The sequence below is a fragment of the Heterodontus francisci genome, unplaced genomic scaffold, assembly GCF_036365525.1.
Source record: "Heterodontus francisci isolate sHetFra1 unplaced genomic scaffold, sHetFra1.hap1 HAP1_SCAFFOLD_615, whole genome shotgun sequence".
Classification (NCBI taxonomy): Eukaryota; Metazoa; Chordata; class Chondrichthyes; order Heterodontiformes; family Heterodontidae; genus Heterodontus; species Heterodontus francisci.
This window is the reverse complement of record NW_027140176.1, coordinates 665,788-688,301: the sequence shown is the minus strand read 5'-3', so window position 1 is coordinate 688,301 and position 22,514 is coordinate 665,788. Positions and strand designations below refer to the sequence as shown.

At 46.4% G+C, this 22,514-nt stretch overlaps 1 protein-coding gene across 4 annotated transcripts in view; it reads left to right on the top strand.

Annotated features, from left to right (window-relative positions):
* The window catches only part of LOC137359015 (zinc finger protein 235-like), a 165,265-nt gene that overhangs the window by 81,545 nt on the left and 61,206 nt on the right, over positions 1-22,514 (top strand). For 2 of the 4 annotated variants that reach the window (XM_068025153.1, XM_068025152.1), the window contains exon 2: positions 15,746-20,008. In XM_068025153.1, the coding sequence (XP_067881254.1) occupies positions 16,153-17,334 (1,182 nt within the window). In that variant the 5' untranslated portion in view covers positions 15,746-16,152 and the 3' untranslated portion in view covers positions 17,335-20,008. Of the gene's footprint in view, positions 1-15,745; positions 20,009-22,514 lie in introns of those variants that run through there. The other 2 variants (XR_010971390.1, XR_010971388.1) reach the window with 2 other exon arrangements.

Genomic DNA, 22,514 nt, shown 5'->3' with positions numbered 1-22,514 from the left:
GTTACAGTGAATGGGAATACAGAGGGGTTATCTCGACAGTGAACACTGTGTTATAGATGGGTGACACTCTCATTGTCCATTGCAGGGGTTGTGGTGAATGGGAATACAGACGGGTTATCTCGACAGTGAACACTGTGTTATAGATGGGTGACACTCTCATTGTCCATTGCAGAGGTTACAGTGAATGGGAATACAGAGGGGTTATCTCGACAGTGAACACTGTGTTATAGATGGGTGACACTCTCATTGTCCATTGCAGAGGTTACAGTGAATGGGAATACTGAGGCGTTATCTCGACAGTGAACACTGTGTTATAGTTGGGTGACACTCTCATTGCTCATTGCAGAGGTTGCAGTGAATGGGAATACAGAGGGGTTATCTCGACAGTGAACACTGTGTTATAGATGGGTGACACTCTCATTGTCCATTGCAGGGGTTACAGTGAATGGGAATACAGAGGGGTTATCTCGACAGTGAACACTGTGTTATAGATGGGTGACACTCTCATTGTCCATTGCAGGGGTTACAGTGAATGGGAATACTGAGGCGTTATCTGGACAGTGAACACTGTGTTATAGATGGGTGACACTCTCATTGTCCATTGCAGAGGTTACAGTGAATGGGAATACAGAGGGGTTATCTCGACAGTGAACACTGTGTTATAGATGGGTGACACTCTCATTGTCCATTGCAGGGGTTACAGTGAATGGGAATACAGAGGTGTTATCTCGACAGTGAACACTGTGTTATAGATGGGTGACACTCTCATTGCTCATTGCAGAGGTTGCAGTGAATGGGAATACAGAGGGTTATCTCGACAGTGAACACTGTGTTATAGATGGGTGACACTCTCATTGTCCATTGCAGAGGTTGTGGTGAATGGGAATACAGAGGGGTTATCTCGACAGTGAACACTGTGTTATAGATGGGTGACACTCTCATTGTCCATTGCAGGGGTTACAGTGAATGGGAATACAGAGGCGTTATCTCGACAGTGAACACTGTGTTATAGATGGGTGACACTCTCGTTGCTCATTGCAGAGGTTGCAGTGAATGGGAATACAGAGGGGTTATCTCGACAGTGAACACTGTGTTATAGATGGGTGACACTCTCATTGTCCATTGCAGGGGTTACAGTGAATGGGAATACAGAGGGGTTATCTCGACAGTGAACACTGTGTTATAGATGGGTGACACTCTCATTGCTCATTGCAAAGGTTGCAGTGAATGGGAATACAGAGGGGTTATCTCGACAGTGAACACTGTGTTATAGATGGGTGACACTCTCGTTGCTCATTGCAGATTTTGCAGTGAATGGGAATACAGAGGGGTTATCTCGACAGTGAACACTGTGTTATAGATGGGTGACACTCTCGTTGCTCATTGCAGATTTTGCAGTGAATGGGAATACAGAGGGGTTATCTCGACAGTGAACACTGTGTTATAGATGGGTGACACTCTCATTGTCCATTGCAGGGGTTACAGTGAATGGGAATACAGAGGGGTTATCTCGACAGTGAACACTGTGTTATAGATGGGTGACACTCTCATTGTCCATTGCAGAGGTTACAGTGAATGGGAATACAGAGGGGTTACCTCGACAGTGAACACTGTGTTATAGATGGGTGACACTCTCATTGTCCATTGCAGGGGTTACAGTGAATGGGAATACAGAGGGGTTACCTCGACAGTGAACACTGTGTTATAGATGGGTGACACTCTCATTGTCCATTGCAGAGGTTGTGGTGAATGGGAATACAGAGGGGTTATCTCGACAGTGAACACTGTGTTATAGATGGGTGACACTCTCATTGTCCATTGCAGGGGTTACAGTGAATGGGAATACAGAGGCGTTATCTCGACAGTGAACACTGTGTTATAGATGGGTGACACTCTCATTGTCCATTGCAGAGGTTACAGTGAATGGGAATACAGAGGGGTTATCTCGACAGTGAACACTGTGTTATAGATGGGTGACACTCTCATTGTCCATTGCAGGGGTTACAGTGAATGGGAATACAGAGGCGTTATCTCGACAGTGAACACTGTGTTATAGATGGGTGACACTCTCATTGTCCATTGCAGAGGTTACAGTGAATGGGAATACAGAGGGGTTATCTCGACAGTGAACACTGTGTTATAGATGGGTGACACTCTCATTGTCCATTGCAGAGGTTGTGGTGAATGGGAATACAGAGGGGTTATCTCGACAGTGAACACTGTGTTATAGATGGGTGACACTCTCATTGTCCATTGCAGAGGTTACAGTGAATGGGAATACAGAGGGTTTATCTCGACAGTGAACACTGTGTTATAGATGGGTGACACTCTCATTGTCCATTGCAGGGGTTACAGTGAATGGGAATACAGAGGGGTTACCTCGACAGTGAACACTGTGTTATAGATGGGTGACACTCTCATTGTCCATTGCAGGGGTTACAGTGAATGGGAATACAGAGGCGTTATCTGGACAGTGAACACTGTGTTATAGATGGGTGACACTCTCATTGCTCTTTGCAGAGGTTGCAGTGAATGGGAATACAGAGGGGTTATCTCGACAGTGAACACTGTGTTATAGATGGGTGACACTCTCATTGTCCATTGCAGGGGTTACAGTGAATGGGAATACTGAGGCGTTATCTCGACAGTGAACACTGTGTTATAGATGGGTGACACTCTCGTTGCTCATTGCAGAGGTTGCAGTGAATGGGAATACAGAGGGGTTATCTCGACAGTGAACACTGTGTTATAGATGGGTGACACTCTCATTGTCCATTGCAGGGGTTACAGTGAATGGGAATACAGAGGGGTTATCTCGACAGTGAACACTGTGTTATAGATGGGTGACACTCTCATTGTCCATTGCAGAGGTTACAGTGAATGGGAATACAGAGGGGTTACCTCGACAGTGAACACTGTGTTATAGATGGGTGACACTCTCATTGTCCATTGCAGGGGTTACAGTGAATGGGAATACAGAGGGGTTATCTCGACAGTGAACACTGTGTTATAGATGGGTGACACTCTCATTGTCCATTGCAGGGGTTACAGTGAATGGGAATACAGAGGCGTTATCTCGACAATGAACACTGTGTTATAGATGGGTGACACTCTCATTGTCTATTGCAGAGGTTACAGTGAATGGGAATACAGAGGGGTTACCTCGACAGTGAACACTGTGTTATAGATGGGTGACACTCTCATTGTCCATTGCAGAGGTTGTGGTGAATGGGAATACAGAGGGTTTATCTTAACAGTGAACACTGTGTTATAGATGGGTGACACTCTCATTGTCCATTGCAGGGGTTACAGTGAATGGGAATACAGAGGGGTTATCTTAACAGTGAACACTGTGTTATAGATGGGTGACACTCTCATTGTCCATTGCAGGGGTTACAGTGAATGGGAATACTGAGGCGTTATCTCGACAGTGAACACTGTGTTATAGATGGGTGACACTCTCATTGTCCATTGCAGGGGTTGCAGTGAATGGGAATACAGAGGGGTTACCTCGACAATCAACACTGTGTTATAGATGGGTGACACTCTCATTGTCCATTGCAGGGGTTACAGTGAATGGGAATACTGAGGCGTTATCTCGACAGTGAACACTGTGTTATAGATGGGTGACACTCTCATTGTCCATTGCAGGGGTTACAGTGAATGGGAATACTGAGGCGTTATCTCGACAGTGAACACTGTGTTATAGATGGGTGACACTCTCATTGTCCATTGCAGGGGTTGCAGTGAATGGGAATACTGAGGCGTTATCTCGACAGTGAACACTGTGTTATAGTTGGGTGACACTCTCATTGCTCATTGCAGAGGTTGCAGTGAATGGGAATACAGAGGGGTTATCTCGACAGTGAACACTGTGTTATAGATGGGTGACACTCTCATTGTCCATTGCAGGGGTTACAGTGAATGGGAATACTGAGGCGTTATCTGGACAGTGAACACTGTGTTATAGATGGGTGACACTCTCATTGTCCATTGCAGAGGTTACAGTGAATGGGAATACAGAGGGGTTATCTCGACAGTGAACACTGTGTTATAGATGGGTGACACTCTCATTGTCCATTGCAGGGGTTACAGTGAATGGGAATACAGAGGTGTTATCTCGACAGTGAACACTGTGTTATAGATGGGTGACACTCTCATTGCTCATTGCAGAGGTTGCAGTGAATGGGAATACAGAGGGGTTATCTCGACAGTGAACACTGTGTTATAGATGGGTGACACTCTCATTGTCCATTGCAGGGGTTACAGTGAATGGGAATACTGAGGCGTTATCTCGACAGTGAACACTGTGTTATAGATGGGTGACACTCTCGTTGCTCATTGCAGAGGTTGCAGTGAATGGGAATACAGAGGGGTTATCTCGACAGTGAACACTGTGTTATAGATGGGTGACACTCTCATTGTCCATTGCAGGGGTTACAGTGAATGGGAATACAGAGGGGTTATCTCGACAGTGAACACTGTGTTATAGATGGGTGACACTCTCGTTGCTCATTGCAAAGGTTGCAGTGAATGGGAATACAGAGGGGTTATCTCGACAGTGAACACTGTGTTATAGATGGGTGACACACTCGTTGCTCATTGCAGATTTTGCAGTGAATGGGAATACAGAGGGGTTATCTCGACAGTGAACACTGTGTTATAGATGGGTGACACTCTCATTGTCCATTGCAGGGGTTACAGTGAATGGGAATACAGAGGGGTTATCTCGACAATGAACACTGTGTTATAGATGGGTGACACTCTCATTGTCCATTGCAGGGGTTACAGTGAATGGGAATACAGAGGGGTTATCTCGACAGTGAACACTGTGTTATAGATGGGTGACACTCTCATTGTCCATTGCAGAGGTTACAGTGAATGGGAATACTGAGGCGTTATCTCGACAGTGAACACTGTGTTATAGATGGGTGACACTCTCATTGTCCATTGCAGGGGTTGCAGTGAATGGGAATACTGAGGGGTTATCTCGACAGTGAACACTGTGTTATAGATGGGTGACACTCTCATTGTCCATTGCAGGGGTTACAGTGAATGGGAATACTGAGGCGTTATCTCGACAGTGAACACTGTGTTATAGATGGGTGACACTCTCATTGTCCATTGCAGGGGTTGCAGTGAATGGGAATACTGAGGGGTTATCTCGACAGTGAACACTGTGTTATAGATGGGTGACACTCTCATTGTCCATTGCAGGGGTTACAGTGAATGGGAATACTGAGGCGTTATCTCGACAGTGAACACTGTGTTATAGATGGGTGACACTCTCATTGTCCATTGCAGGGGTTGCAGTGAATGGGAATACAGAGGCGTTATCTCGACAGTGAACACTGTGTTATAGATGGGTGACACTCTCATTGTCCATTGCAGAGGTTGTGGTGAATGGGAATACAGACGGGTTATCTCGACAGTGAACACTGTGTTATAGATGGGTGACACTCTCATTGTCCATTGCAGAGGTTACAGTGAATGGGAATACTGAGGCGTTATCTCGACAGTGAACACTGTGTTATAGATGGGTGACACTCTCATTGCTCATTGCAGAGGTTGCAGTGAATGGGAATACTGAGGGGTTATCTCGACAGTGAACACTGTGTTATAGATGGGTGACACTCTCATTGTCCATTGCAGGGGTTACAGTGAATGGGAATACAGAGGGGTTATCTCGACAGTGAACACTGTGTTATAGATGGGTGACACTCTCATTGTCCATTGCAGGGGTTGCAGTGAATGGGAATACTGAGGGGTTATCTCGACAGTGAACACTGTGTTATAGATGGGTGACACTCTCATTGTCCATTGCAGAGGTTGTGGTGAATGGGAATACAGACGGGTTATCTCGCCAGTGAACACTGTGTTATAGATGGGTGACACTCTCATTGCTCATTGCAGAGGTTGCAGTGAATGGGAATACTGAGGGGTTATCTCGACAGTGAACACTGTGTTATAGATGGGTGACACTCTCATTGTCCATTGCAGAGGTTGTGGTGAATGGGAATACAGACGGGTTATCTCGACAGTGAACACTGTGTTATAGATGGGTGACACTCTCATTGTCCATTGCAGAGGTTGTGGTGAATGGGAATACAGACGGGTTATCTCGACAGTGAAAACTGTGTTATAGATGGGTGACACTCTCATTGTCCATTGCAGAGGTTGTGGTGAATGGGAATACTGACGGGTTATCTGGACAGTGAACACTGTGTTATAGATGGGTGACACTCTCATTGTCCATTGCAGAGGTTGTGGTGAATGGGAATACAGAGGGGTTATCTCGACAGTGAACACTGTGTTATAGATGGGTGACACTCTCATTGTCCATTGCAGAGGTTGTGGTGAATGGGAATACAGACGGGTTATCTCGACAGTGAACACTGTGTTATAGATGGGTGACACTCTCATTGCTCATTGCAGAGGTTGCAGTGAATGGGAATACTGAGGGGTTATCTGGACAGTGAACACTGTGTTATAGATGGGTGACACTCTCATTGCTCATTGCAGAGGTTGTGGTGAATGGGAATACAGACGGGTTATCTCGACAGTGAACACTGTGTTATAGATGGGTGACACTCTCATTGTCCATTGCAGAGGTTGCAGTGAATGGGAATACTGAGGCGTTATCTGGACAGTGAACACTGTGTTATAGATGGGTGACACTCTCATTGTCCATTGCAGAGGTTACAGTGAATGGGAATACTGAGGCGTTATCTCGACAGTGAACACTGTGTTATAGTTGGGTGACACTCTCGTTGCTCATTGCAGAGGTTGCAGTGAATGGGAATACAGAGGGGTTATCTCGACAGTGAACACTGTGTTATAGATGGGTGACACTCTCATTGTCCATTGCAGGGGTTACAGTGAATGGGAATACAGAGGGGTTATCTCGACAGTGAACACTGTGTTATAGATGGGTGACACTCTCATTGTCCATTGCAGAGGTTACAGTGAATGGGAATACAGAGGGGTTACCTCGACAGTGAACACTGTGTTATAGATGGGTGACACTCTCATTGTCCATTGCAGGGGTTACAGTGAATGGGAATACAGAGGGGTTATCTCGACAGTGAACACTGTGTTATAGATGGGTGACACTCTCATTGTCCATTGCAGGGGTTACAGTGAATGGGAATACAGAGGCGTTATCTCGACAATGAACACTGTGTTATAGATGGGTGACACTCTCATTGTCTATTGCAGAGGTTACAGTGAATGGGAATACAGAGGGGTTACCTCGACAGTGAACACTGTGTTATAGATGGGTGACACTCTCATTGTCCATTGCAGAGGTTGTGGTGAATGGGAATACAGAGGGTTTATCTTAACAGTGAACACTGTGTTATAGATGGGTGACACTCTCATTGTCCATTGCAGGGGTTACAGTGAATGGGAATACAGAGGGGTTATCTTAACAGTGAACACTGTGTTATAGATGGGTGACACTCTCATTGTCCATTGCAGGGGTTACAGTGAATGGGAATACTGAGGCGTTATCTCGACAGTGAACACTGTGTTATAGATGGGTGACACTCTCATTGTCCATTGCAGGGGTTGCAGTGAATGGGAATACAGAGGGGTTACCTCGACAATCAACACTGTGTTATAGATGGGTGACACTCTCATTGTCCATTGCAGGGGTTACAGTGAATGGGAATACTGAGGCGTTATCTCGACAGTGAACACTGTGTTATAGATGGGTGACACTCTCATTGTCCATTGCAGGGGTTACAGTGAATGGGAATACTGAGGCGTTATCTCGACAGTGAACACTGTGTTATAGATGGGTGACACTCTCATTGTCCATTGCAGGGGTTGCAGTGAATGGGAATACTGAGGCGTTATCTCGACAGTGAACACTGTGTTATAGTTGGGTGACACTCTCATTGCTCATTGCAGAGGTTGCAGTGAATGGGAATACAGAGGGGTTATCTCGACAGTGAACACTGTGTTATAGATGGGTGACACTCTCATTGTCCATTGCAGGGGTTACAGTGAATGGGAATACTGAGGCGTTATCTGGACAGTGAACACTGTGTTATAGATGGGTGACACTCTCATTGTCCATTGCAGAGGTTACAGTGAATGGGAATACAGAGGGGTTATCTCGACAGTGAACACTGTGTTATAGATGGGTGACACTCTCATTGTCCATTGCAGGGGTTACAGTGAATGGGAATACAGAGGTGTTATCTCGACAGTGAACACTGTGTTATAGATGGGTGACACTCTCATTGCTCATTGCAGAGGTTGCAGTGAATGGGAATACAGAGGGGTTATCTCGACAGTGAACACTGTGTTATAGATGGGTGACACTCTCATTGTCCATTGCAGGGGTTACAGTGAATGGGAATACTGAGGCGTTATCTCGACAGTGAACACTGTGTTATAGATGGGTGACACTCTCGTTGCTCATTGCAGAGGTTGCAGTGAATGGGAATACAGAGGGGTTATCTCGACAGTGAACACTGTGTTATAGATGGGTGACACTCTCATTGTCCATTGCAGGGGTTACAGTGAATGGGAATACAGAGGGGTTATCTCGACAGTGAACACTGTGTTATAGATGGGTGACACTCTCGTTGCTCATTGCAAAGGTTGCAGTGAATGGGAATACAGAGGGGTTATCTCGACAGTGAACACTGTGTTATAGATGGGTGACACACTCGTTGCTCATTGCAGATTTTGCAGTGAATGGGAATACAGAGGGGTTATCTCGACAGTGAACACTGTGTTATAGATGGGTGACACTCTCATTGTCCATTGCAGGGGTTACAGTGAATGGGAATACAGAGGGGTTATCTCGACAATGAACACTGTGTTATAGATGGGTGACACTCTCATTGTCCATTGCAGGGGTTACAGTGAATGGGAATACAGAGGGGTTATCTCGACAGTGAACACTGTGTTATAGATGGGTGACACTCTCATTGTCCATTGCAGAGGTTACAGTGAATGGGAATACTGAGGCGTTATCTCGACAGTGAACACTGTGTTATAGATGGGTGACACTCTCATTGTCCATTGCAGGGGTTGCAGTGAATGGGAATACTGAGGGGTTATCTCGACAGTGAACACTGTGTTATAGATGGGTGACACTCTCATTGTCCATTGCAGGGGTTACAGTGAATGGGAATACTGAGGCGTTATCTCGACAGTGAACACTGTGTTATAGATGGGTGACACTCTCATTGTCCATTGCAGGGGTTGCAGTGAATGGGAATACTGAGGGGTTATCTCGACAGTGAACACTGTGTTATAGATGGGTGACACTCTCATTGTCCATTGCAGGGGTTACAGTGAATGGGAATACTGAGGCGTTATCTCGACAGTGAACACTGTGTTATAGATGGGTGACACTCTCATTGTCCATTGCAGGGGTTGCAGTGAATGGGAATACAGAGGCGTTATCTCGACAGTGAACACTGTGTTATAGATGGGTGACACTCTCATTGTCCATTGCAGAGGTTGTGGTGAATGGGAATACAGACGGGTTATCTCGACAGTGAACACTGTGTTATAGATGGGTGACACTCTCATTGTCCATTGCAGAGGTTACAGTGAATGGGAATACTGAGGCGTTATCTCGACAGTGAACACTGTGTTATAGATGGGTGACACTCTCATTGCTCATTGCAGAGGTTGCAGTGAATGGGAATACTGAGGGGTTATCTCGACAGTGAACACTGTGTTATAGATGGGTGACACTCTCATTGTCCATTGCAGGGGTTACAGTGAATGGGAATACAGAGGGGTTATCTCGACAGTGAACACTGTGTTATAGATGGGTGACACTCTCATTGTCCATTGCAGGGGTTGCAGTGAATGGGAATACTGAGGGGTTATCTCGACAGTGAACACTGTGTTATAGATGGGTGACACTCTCATTGTCCATTGCAGAGGTTGTGGTGAATGGGAATACAGACGGGTTATCTCGCCAGTGAACACTGTGTTATAGATGGGTGACACTCTCATTGCTCATTGCAGAGGTTGCAGTGAATGGGAATACTGAGGGGTTATCTCGACAGTGAACACTGTGTTATAGATGGGTGACACTCTCATTGTCCATTGCAGAGGTTGTGGTGAATGGGAATACAGACGGGTTATCTCGACAGTGAACACTGTGTTATAGATGGGTGACACTCTCATTGTCCATTGCAGAGGTTGTGGTGAATGGGAATACTGACGGGTTATCTGGACAGTGAACACTGTGTTATAGATGGGTGACACTCTCATTGTCCATTGCAGAGGTTGTGGTGAATGGGAATACAGACGGGTTATCTCGACAGTGAACACTGTGTTATAGATGGGTGACACTCTCATTGCTCATTGCAGAGGTTGCAGTGAATGGGAATACTGAGGGGTTATCTCGACAGTGAACACTGTGTTATAGATGGGTGACACTCTCATTGCTCATTGCAGAGGTTGTGGTGAATGGGAATACAGACGGGTTATCTCGACAGTGAACACTGTGTTATAGATGGGTGACACTCTCATTGTCCATTGCAGAGGTTGCAGTGAATGGGAATACTGAGGCGTTATCTGGACAGTGAACACTGTGTTATAGATGGGTGACACTCTCATTGTCCATTGCAGAGGTTACAGTGAATGGGAATACTGAGGCGTTATCTCGACAGTGAACACTGTGTTATAGTTGGGTGACACTCTCATTGCTCATTGCAGAGGTTGCAGTGAATGGGAATGCAGAGGGGTTATCTCGACAGTGAACACTGTGTTATAGATGGGTGACACTCTCATTGTCCATTGCAGGGGTTCCAGTGAATGGGAATACAGAGGGGTTATCTCGACAGTGAACACTGTGTTATAGATGGGTGACACTCTCATTGTCCATTGCAGGGGTTACAGTGAATGGGAATACTGAGGCGTTATCTGGACAGTGAACACTGTGTTATAGATGGGTGACACTCTCATTGTCCATTGCAGAGGTTACAGTGAATGGGAATACAGAGGGGTTATCTCGACAGTGAACACTGTGTTATAGATGGGTGACACTCTCATTGTCCATTGCAGAGGTTGCAGTGAATGGGAATACTGAGGCGTTATCTGGACAGTGAACACTGTGTTATAGATGGGTGACACTCTCATTGTCCATTGCAGAGGTTACAGTGAATGGGAATACTGAGGCGTTATCTCGACAGTGAACACTGTGTTATAGTTGGGTGACACTCTCATTGCTCATTGCAGAGGTTGCAGTGAATGGGAATGCAGAGGGGTTATCTCGACAGTGAACACTGTGTTATAGATGGGTGACACTCTCATTGTCCATTGCAGGGGTTCCAGTGAATGGGAATACAGAGGGGTTATCTCGACAGTGAACACTGTGTTATAGATGGGTGACACTCTCATTGTCCATTGCAGGGGTTACAGTGAATGGGAATACTGAGGCGTTATCTGGACAGTGAACACTGTGTTATAGATGGGTGACACTCTCATTGTCCATTGCAGAGGTTACAGTGAATGGGAATACAGAGGGGTTATCTCGACAGTGAACACTGTGTTATAGATGGGTGACACTCTCATTGTCCATTGCAGGGGTTACAGTGAATGGGAATACAGAGGTGTTATCTCGACAGTGAACACTGTGTTATAGATGGGTGACACTCTCATTGCTCATTGCAGAGGTTGCAGTGAATGGGAATACAGAGGGGTTATCTCGACAGTGAACACTGTGTTATAGATGGGTGACACTCTCATTGTCCATTGCAGAGGTTGTGGTGAATGGGAATACAGAGGGGTTATCTCGACAGTGAACACTGTGTTATAGATGGGTGACACTCTCATTGTCCATTGCAGGGGTTACAGTGAATGGGAATACTGAGGCGTTATCTCGACAGTGAACACTGTGTTATAGATGGGTGACACTCTCGTTGCTCATTGCAGAGGTTGCAGTGAATGGGAATACTGAGGCGTTATCTCGACAGTGAACACTGTGTTATAGATGGGTGACACTCTCATTGTCCATTGCAGAGGTTGCAGTGAATGGGAATACTGAGGCGTTATCTCGACAGTGAACACTGTGTTATAGATGGGTGACACTCTCGTTGCTCATTGCAGAGGTTGCAGTGAATGGGAATACAGAGGGGTTATCTCGACAGTGAACACTGTGTTATAGATGGGTGACACTCTCATTGTCCATTGCAGGGGTTACAGTGAATGGGAATACAGAGGGGTTATCTCGACAGTGAACACTGTGTTATAGATGGGTGACACTCTCATTGCTCATTGCAAAGGTTGCAGTGAATGGGAATACAGAGGGGTTATCTCGACAGTGAACACTGTGTTATAGATGGGTGACACTCTCATTGCTGATTGCAGAGGTTGCAGTGAATGGGAATACAGAGGGGTTATCTCGACAGTGAACACTGTGTTATAGATGGGTGACACTCTCATTGTCCATTGCAGGGGTTACAGTGAATGGGAATACTGAGGCGTTATCTCGACAGTGAACACTGTGTTATAGATGGGTGACACTCTCGTTGCTCATTGCAGAGGTTGCAGTGAATGGGAATACAGAGGGGTTATCTCGACAGTGAACACTGTGTTATAGATGGGTGACACTCTCATTGCTCATTGCAAAGGTTGCAGTGAATGGGAATACAGAGGGGTTACCTCGACAGTGAACACTGTGTTATAGATGGGTGACACTCTCATTGTCCATTGCAGGGGTTACAGTGAATGGGAATACAGAGGTGTTATCTCGACAGTGAACACTGTGTTATAGATGGGTGACACTCTCATTGTCCATTGCAGGGGTTACAGTGAATGGGAATACAGAGGGGTTACCTCGACAGTGAACACTGTGTTATAGATGGGTGACACTCTCGTTGCTCATTGCAGATTTTGCAGTGAATGGGAATACAGAGGGGTTATCTCGACAGTGAACACTGTGTTATAGATGGGTGACACTCTCATTGTCCATTGCAGGGGTTACAGTGAATGGGAATACAGAGGGGTTACCTCGACAGTGAACACTGTGTTATAGATGGGTGACACTCTCGTTGCTCATTGCTGATTTTGCAGTGAATGGGAATACAGAGGGGTTATCTCGACAGTGAACACTGTGTTATAGATGGGTGACACTCTCATTGTCCATTGCAGGGGTTACAGTGAATGGGAATACAGAGGGGTTATCTCGACAGTGAACACTGTGTTATAGATGGGTGACACTCTCGTTGTCCATTGCAGAGGTTACAGTGAATGGGAATACAGAGGGGTTACCTCGACAGTGAACACTGTGTTATAGATGGGTGACACTCTCATTGTCCATTGCAGGGGTTACAGTGAATGGGAATACAGAGGGGTTACCTCGACAGTGAACACTGTGTTATAGATGGGTGACACTCTCATTGTCCATTGCAGGGGTTACAGTGAATGGGAATACAGAGGTGTTATCTCGACAATGAACACTGTGTTATAGATGGGTGACACTCTCATTGTCCATTGCAGAGGTTACAGTGAATGGGAATACAGAGGGGTTATCTCGACAGTGAACACTGTGTTATAGATGGGTGACACTCTCATTGTCCATTGCAGGGGTTACAGTGAATGGGAATACAGAGGGGTTACCTCGACAGTGAACACTGTGTTATAGATGGGTGACACTCTCATTGTCCATTGCAGGGGTTACAGTGAATGGGAATACAGAGGCGTTATCTGGACAGTGAACACTGTGTTATAGATGGGTGACACTCTCATTGCTCTTTGCAGAGGTTGCAGTGAATGGGAATACAGAGGGGTTATCTCGACAGTGAACACTGTGTTATAGATGGGTGACACTCTCGTTGCTCATTGCAGAGGTTGCAGTGAATGGGAATACAGAGGGGTTATCTCGACAGTGAACACTGTGTTATAGATGGGTGACACTCTCATTGTCCATTGCAGGGGTTACAGTGAATGGGAATACAGAGGGGTTATCTCGACAGTGAACACTGTGTTATAGATGGGTGACACTCTCGTTGTCCATTGCAGAGGTTACAGTGAATGGGAATACAGAGGGGTTACCTCGACAGTGAACACTGTGTTATAGATGGGTGACACTCTCATTGTCCATTGCAGGGGTTACAGTGAATGGGAATACAGAGGGGTTATCTCGACAGTGAACACTGTGTTATAGATGGGTGACACTCTCATTGTCCATTGCAGAGGTTACAGTGAATGGGAATACAGAGGGGTTACCTCGACAGTGAACACTGTGTTATAGATGGGTGACACTCTCATTGTCCATTGCAGGGGTTACAGTGAATGGGAATACAGAGGCGTTATCTCGACAGTGAACACTGTGTTATAGATGGGTGACACTCTCATTGTCTATTGCAGAGGTTACAGTGAATGGGAATACAGAGGGGTTACCTCGACAGTGAACACTGTGTTATAGATGGGTGACGCTCTCATTGTCCATTGCAGAGGTTGCAGTGAGTGGAAACAGAGGGGTTACCTCAACAATAATGAGTCATTGATTCATCATCCAACCCAAGAACACCTTTATTGGCAGTTATGTGAGAAAAACCCTGGTACTGTCATTGTATAAAGAGCTGGCTTTATGCATGAAAACCTCCGAATATTTCATCATGTCCATGTCAATTTAAAAATGATTTTTCGTGCATATTTTGTAGTTTGTGTAAAAAGTGCCGAGTTATTTTCAAACAAATACCATCTTGCTATGTGATCATTCGTAAACTGCACTCATTGAAGAAGTTGAGTTAGGGAGCTGTGTGAAAGGCGGAGGAGGAAAGTCTTTGACATGATTGACCACACCGTCCTCCTCCAATGCCTCTCCATCCTGCTGCTGGGTCAGACTGCACTCGCCTGGTTCCATTCTTATCCATCTACTCACAGCCAGAGAATCAGCTGCAATGGTTTCTCTACCTGCCCCTGCACCGTTACCCCTGGAGATCCCAGGGATCTCTCCATGGCCCTCTCCTATTACTCATCTACATGCCGCCCCTTGGTGACATCATCTGAAAATACGACACCAGTTTTCACATGTATCCTGACCACACCCAGCTCTACCTCCCACCACCTGGCTTGACCTCTCCACTGCTTGTCCAATATCAGGACTGAATGAGCAGATATTTCCTCCAACTAAACATTGGGAATACTGAAGTCATTGTCTTTGGTCCCTATCGCTATCTCCTCTCCCTGGCCACTGACTTCATTCCTCTTCCTGGCAGTTATCGCTGAACCAGTTTGTTTGCAAACTTTGTGTCCTATTTGACCCTGAGCTTAGCTTCTGACCACATATCTGCACCATCACCAAGACCGCTTATTTCCACCTCTGTAACATCACCCGATGTAGTTGGATAAGGTTCCTATGGTGGACCTTGGGTTGTCTCTCAATGTTAAAGGCACTATATAAATGTAAGATATTGTGTAGGTGAAGGAGAGGGGCTAAGGCAGTTCTACCTGATGTGATACCAAGCCTCGCTGGGCAGTGAAATGTAGCTTTCTTCCATAGACTGTGCTGGGTTAAATCAAGTTGGGCACTACTGGGGTTCCTGGGCTAGAGAATGGGGTGAGGAAACAAGGCAGTGCCTGGTGAGCCCCAACCCCTCCCTGCTGGAACGAGCTGGTATCAAGTGAGGCCAGCATGTGGCTGTGTTGCGATTGTCTCCCTGGTGTAACAACAACTTGCAGACTCTCCCTGTAGCATCGGAGAGAGAGATTGAGTTTTGGAGAAAGAATGATTTATTTTTTGTTTGTTGTGTTACAGAAAAAACCTTGCACAGAGAATAGCAGGAGGATATAAGGCACAGATTCACTCTGACCATCCCCCAGTGCCTCGATAAAACCACTCGGGCAAGAGATCCTTGGTACATTATCCAGTCTGAAATTGATGAACACTATTGGGCGTTCCCTGCTTCTGAACAAGCTCAGCTGTAGCAGGCAGGTGGGAGAGGCCTTTTACAGGTGGGACTGGTAAGGGCTGCATCAGGTTCGGTGCCTTTCCTGGTCAGCAGTCAGGCTGATGTGGACTGTCCAACAGTCAGGTGTTTGAGAAGGGCCTCCTGCTCAACAGTGCCTGGACACCTCTGCACAGGACCTGGCCTTTGAAGGGTAAGGTTTTGGATGAAGCTCTAAGTGCTATCATTGTGCCTCCCGGGACACCAGGCCAGTTACATGGGGGAGAAGCCGTACAAGTGCGAGGTGTGTGGCAAGGGCTTTGCGCAGTCCTACACCCTCCAGGTCCACCAACGCGCCCACCGAGGGGACAAACCCTTCAAGTGCGAGGTCTGTGGCAAGGCCTTTGTGACCTCGGTGGGCCTCCTGGAACATCACCGCACCCACACAGGCGAGAGGCCCTTCCACTGCGAGGTGTGCGCGAAAACCTTCGTGAAGTCGTCCCGCCTCCGTGAGCACCAGCGCACCCACACGGGGGAGAAACCCTTCAAGTGCGAGGTCTGCGAGCAGGCCTTCACTCAGCTGGCGTTCCTCGTCAGTCACCGGCGTGTCCACACCGGCGAGAAGCCTTTCAAATGTCAGGTGTGTAACAAGGCCTTCACTCAGTCATCGACCCTCCTGCAGCACCGACGGATCCACACGGGGGAGAAACCCTTCAAGTGCGGGGTCTGTGACAAAGCCTTCTCACGGTCGCTGTGCCTCGTGGAACACCAGCGGATCCACACGGGCGAGAAACCCTTCAGGTGTGAGGTTTGCGACAAAGGTTTCGCAAAGTCGACGCAGCTCCTGATTCACCAGCGGATCCACACGGGGGAGAAGCCGTTCAGGTGTGACGCTTGTGCCAAAGCCTTCACCCAGCTGATATTCCTGCAGGTCCACCAGCGCACTCACACCGGGGAGAAACCCTTCAAGTGTGAGATCTGTGACAAAGCTTTCACCCAGTCGTCGAACCTTCAGGTCCACCAGCGCACACACACAGGGGAGAGGCCGTTCAAGTGTGAGGTGTGTAAGAAATCGTTCACCCAGTCATCGAACCTCCGGGTCCACCAGCGTATTCACACGGGGGAGAAACTGTTCAGGTGTGAGGTTTGTGACAAAGCCTTCACCCAGCTGATATTCCTGCAGGTCCACCAGCACACCCACACCGGGGAGAAACCCTTCAAGTGTGAGATCTGTGACAAAGCCTACACCCAGCTGCCAAACCTGCGGGCACACCAGCGCACCCACACAGGCGAGCGGCCGTTCAGGTGCGAGCTCTGCGACAAAGCTTTCATCCGCTCATCTTCCCTGCTGGTGCACCAGCGCACACACACAGGGGAGCGGCCATTCAGGTGTGAGCTTTGTGATAAAGCCTTTACTCAGTCATCTTCCCTGCTGGTGCATCAGCGCACACACAGATGAGAAACAGCCAGAGTGGGAGATTTACAAACAGAGCCACCTTGTGAACTCCGAAGCTCCAGAAAGAGCAGCACATCCTCACAGATCTGATTGAAGTACTCAAACTGGGATGAGCTTCCATGAGCTGTCTAAGCTGCCCCTCACCCGCACACAGGTGAGCAGTGCTTCCAATGCATCACCTCAAATTTCACCAAGTGTCTCTAACCTCTCCCTCCATCAGTACGTCCACAAGGTGAGAAACTCTGGAGGGGCAACATTTTCAAGAGAGCTGTTAACAGTGTGAACACATCACATCAGTACACTCACCAAGGGAAGGAGCCATTGCAGATTGAAGACCCTCCTGAAGGAACAATGTGTTCACACAGGCTGGGAACTCTTCCAGTACAGCATCTCAACAAGTGATTCACACACTCTGAGTTTGGGCAAGGATCTGAGTAAATCTTCCATGTGTCGGAGAGGCTTCAACTGCTGATCGAGCAACACATGCATGTGAGGGAGGGTCTGCCCCAGAGGCAGGAGTAGGGGCAGGGGTACTTCAATTGGTCATAACACCTCTGGCTAGGGGAGGAAGGGGGAAATATCAGCCAGAGAAAGAGAAAGAGACTTGGACAGAGAAAAGCCCCTTAGAAAGTGAACCATATACACAGGGCTGGAAGGAAACAGTTCGATGCTCACAGTGACATTTAGTTCATCGAGCCCTCCACACCACCAGTCTCCCTGCAGAATTCACTTCTCTCCTCCTTGATAGACTCCATCTCTTGCCCCGGCAGGGTCTAGAGGAGCTCCTGCTCAGTGAGGGTGAACAAGTACCCACAGATAACATTGCATGCAGTGGGAGAAGGGCTTTACGAGGATGTGACACATCCCCATCATGGGCTAAAGCTTTCAACCCAGTAGTGACTCACTGCATGAGTCCCATTAGGCAGTAAGTAGCTGTTAATGGTAGTGATTTTATTGAACGGGAATAAAGTATTTGGTTAAGACATTTTGTAACTGCTGACACTATGGGCTTGGGATATTTCCATTTGTCTCCCAGCATTGCCGCCTGTTCTCTCCTCTCTCATTGCACTGATGGTATTCCAGCATCTTGCCAACATGGTCTTGGGTTAACAGCCCACCTGGTTATTGTACTGTTTAAATTAGCTGGAGACATCATGCAGAGATTTTATGTGAATGAGAATAGTGGCCCAATGGGGAAGGAGATGTTTAATTACTATGGACAGGGTATTATCACCACCCCATTCTCCCTGCCTCATAGCTCCTGTGAACTGCCTTTCCTTTTGCAGGCTGTATTACTGTATATTCTGCGTTCTGCCCTCAAAGGAGGCCAGCGATCGAGAACAGTGGCTGAACTGCCTTTCCTCCTTCTGCAGGCAATGATAACATACGAACATATGAATTAGGCGCAGGAGTAGGCCACTCGACCCATCGAGCCTGCTCCACCATTCAATAAGTTCATGGCTGAACAGATTACTCCACATTTACACCGACCCGCAATAAGCTTGCTTATCAAGAACCTATCTACCTCTGCCTTAAAGATATTCAAAGACTCTGCTTCCACTTCCTTTTGAGGAAGAGAATTCTAAAGTGCTGCTGTGTATCCTGTGCTCTGCTCTCGAAGGAGACCAGCAAACGAGAACAGGGGCTGTGTGGCTATTTTAATTGTGCCCTCTCCATTGCATCCACTAGTGTAAATGTAAAAGGGTTTGCCTGGAGCAGATTCCCTGTAAATAGGGTCTGTTTAAAACCAGAATCTGTCAGCGGAGGAAGCTGAGATGACCTTGCATCATAGCTCCATCACACTGTGAGTAAGGTGTGTTTTAATACACCCAGTTCCGAGTAGATATCTGGAGTAAGAAGGGTCACTGACCCGAAACGTTAACTCTGCTTCTCTTTCCACAGATGCTGCCAGACCTGCTGAGTGGTTCCAGCATTTCTTGTTTTTATTTCAGATTTCCAGCATCCGCAGTATTTTGCTTTTATTTAAATACAGGTTCAGGGCTGCAATCTCCACCTCATTTACATGGACATGGGGAATTTCCAGATCTTAGCTCAGCTGCTGACTGGAGGGCCTGAGCAGAGATCAACACTAAATATCTGGAGTGAGGGTTCAGTCTTGGCAATGCACAGTAAATATCTGGAGTGAGTGTTCAGTGTCGGCAATGTACAGTAAATATCTGGAGTGAGGGTTCAGTGTCGGCAATGTACAGTAAATATCTGGAGTGAGGGCTCAATGTCAGCAAATGTACAGTAAATATCTGGAGTGAGGGTTCAATGTCAGCAAATGTACAGTAAATATCTGGAGTGAGTGTTCAGTGTCGGCAATGTACAGTAAATATCTGGAGTGAGGGTTCAGTGTCGGCAATGTACAGTAAATATCTGGAGTGAGGGCTCAATGTCAGCAAATGTACAGTAAATATCTGGAGTGAGGGTTCAGTGTCGGCAATGTACAGCAAATATCTGGAGTGAGGGTTCAATGTCAGCAATTGTACAGTAAATATCTGGAGTGAGGGTTCAGTGTCAGCAATGTACAGTAAATATCTGGAGTGAGGGTTCAGTGTCGGCAATGTACAGTAAATATCTGGAGTGAGGGTTCAGTGTCAGCAATGTACAGTAAATATCTGGAGTGAGGGTTCAGTGTCGGCCATGTACAGTAAATATCTGGAGTGAGGGTTCAATGTCAGCAAATGTACAGTAAATATCTGGAGTGAGGGTTCAGTGTCGGCAATGTACAGTAAATATCTGGAGTGAGGGTTCAATGTCAGCAATTGTACAGTAAATATCTGGAGTGAGGGTTCAGTGTCAGCAATGTACAGTAAATATCTGGAGTGAGGGTTCAGTGTCGGCAATGTACAGTAAATATCTGGAGTGAGGGTTCAGTGTCGGCAATGTACAGTAAATATCTGGAGTGAGGGTTCAGTGTCGGCAATGTACAGTAAATATCTGGAGTGAGGGTTCAGTGTCGGCCATGTACAGTAAATATCTGGAGTGAGGGTTCAGTGTCAGCAAATGTACAGTAAATATCTGGAGTGAGGGTTCAGTGTCGGCAATGTACGGTAAATATCTGGAGTGAGGGTTCAGTGTCGGCAATGTACAGTAAATATCTGGAGTGAGGGTTCAGTGTCAGCAATGTACAGTAAATATCTGGAGTGAGGGTTCAGTGTCGGCCATGTACAGTAAATATCTGGAGTGAGGGTTCAGTGTCGGCAATGTACAGTAAATATCTGGAGTGAGGGTTCACTGTCAGCAATGTACAGTAAATATCTGGAGTGAGGGTTCAGTGTCAGCAATGTACAGTAAATATCTGGAGTGAGGGTTCAGTGTCGGCCATGTACAGTAAATATCTGGAGTGAGGGTTCAGTGTCGGCAATGTACAGTAAATATCTGGAGTGAGGGTTCAGTGTCAGCAATGTACAGTAAATATCTGGAGTGAGGGTTCAGTGTCAGCAATGTACAGTAAATATCTGGAGTGAGGGTTCAGTGTCAGCCATGTACAGTAAATATCTGGAGTGAGGGTTCAGTGTCAGCAAATGTACAGTAAATATCTGGAGTGAGGGTTCAGTGTCAGCAAATGTCCAGTAAATATCTGGAGTGAGGGTTCAGTGTCAGCAAATGTACAGTAAATATCTGGAGTGAGGGTTCAATGTCAGCAAATGCACAGTAAATATCTGGAGTGAGTGTTCAGTGTCGGCAATGTACAGTAAATATCTGGAGTGAGTGTTCAGTGTCGGCAATGTACAGTAAATATCTGGAGTGAGGGTTCAGTGTCAGCAAATGTACAGTAAATATCTGGAGTGAGGGTTCAATGTCAGCAAATGTACAGTAAATATCTGGAGTGAGGGTTCAGTGTCAGCAAATGTACAGTAAATATCTGGAGTGAGGGTTCAGTGTCAGCAATGTACAGTAAATATCTGGAGTGAGGGTTCAGTGTCAGCAATGTACAGTAAATATCTGGAGTGAGGGTTCAGTGTCGGCCATGTACAGTAAATATCTGGAGTGAGGGTTCAGTGTCGGCAATGTACAGTAAATATCTGGAGTGAGGGTTCACTGTCAGCAATGTACAGTAAATATCTGGAGTGAGGGTTCAGTGTCAGCAATGTACAGTAAATATCTGGAGTGAGGGTTCAGTGTCGGCCATGTACAGTAAATATCTAGAGTGAGGGTTCAGTGTCGGCAATGTACAGTAAATATCTGGAGTGAGGGTTCAGTGTCAGCAATGTACAGTAAATATCTGGAGTGAGGGTTCAGTGTCAATGTACAGTAAATATCTGGAGTGAGGGTTCAGTGTCGGCCATGTACAGTAAATATCTGGAGTGAGGGTTCAGTGTCAGCAAATGTACAGTAAATATCTGGAGTGAGGGTTCAGTGTCAGCAAATGTCCAGTAAATATCTGGAGTGAGGGTTCAGTGTCAGCAAATGTACAGTAAATATCTGGAGTGAGGGTTCAATGTCAGCAAATGCACAGTAAATATCTGGAGTGAGTGTTCAGTGTCGGCAATGTACAGTAAATATCTGGAGTGAGTGTTCAGTGTCGGCAATGTACAGTAAATATCTGGAGTGAGGGTTCAGTGTCAGCAAATGTACAGTAAATATCTGGAGTGAGGGTTCAATGTCAGCAAATGTACAGTAAATATCTGGAGTGAGGGTTCAGTGTCAGCAAATGTACAGTAAATATCTGGAGTGAGGGTTCAGTGTCAGCAAATGTACAGTAAATATCTGGAGTGAGGGTTCAGTGTCAGCAAATGTACAGTAAATATCTGGAGTGAGGGTTCAGTGTCAGCAAATGTACAGTAAATATCTGGAGTGAGGGTTCAGTGTCAGCAATGTACAGTAAATATCTGGAGTGAGGGTTCAGTGTCAGCAAATGTACAGTAAATATCTGGAGTGAGGGTTCAATGTCAGCAAATGTACAGTAAATATCTGGAGTGAGGGTTCAGTGTCAGCAAATGTACAGTAAATATCTGGAGTGAGGGTTCAATGTCAGCAAATGTACAGGAAATATCTGGAGTGAGGGTTCAGTGTCGGCAATGTACAGTAAATATCTGGAGTGAAGTTTCAGTGTCAGCAATACACAGTAAATATCTGGAGAGAGGGTTCAGTGTCAGCAATGTACAGTAAATATCTGGAATGAGGGTTCAGTATCGGCAATGTACAGTAAATATCTGGAGTGAAGTTTCAGTGTC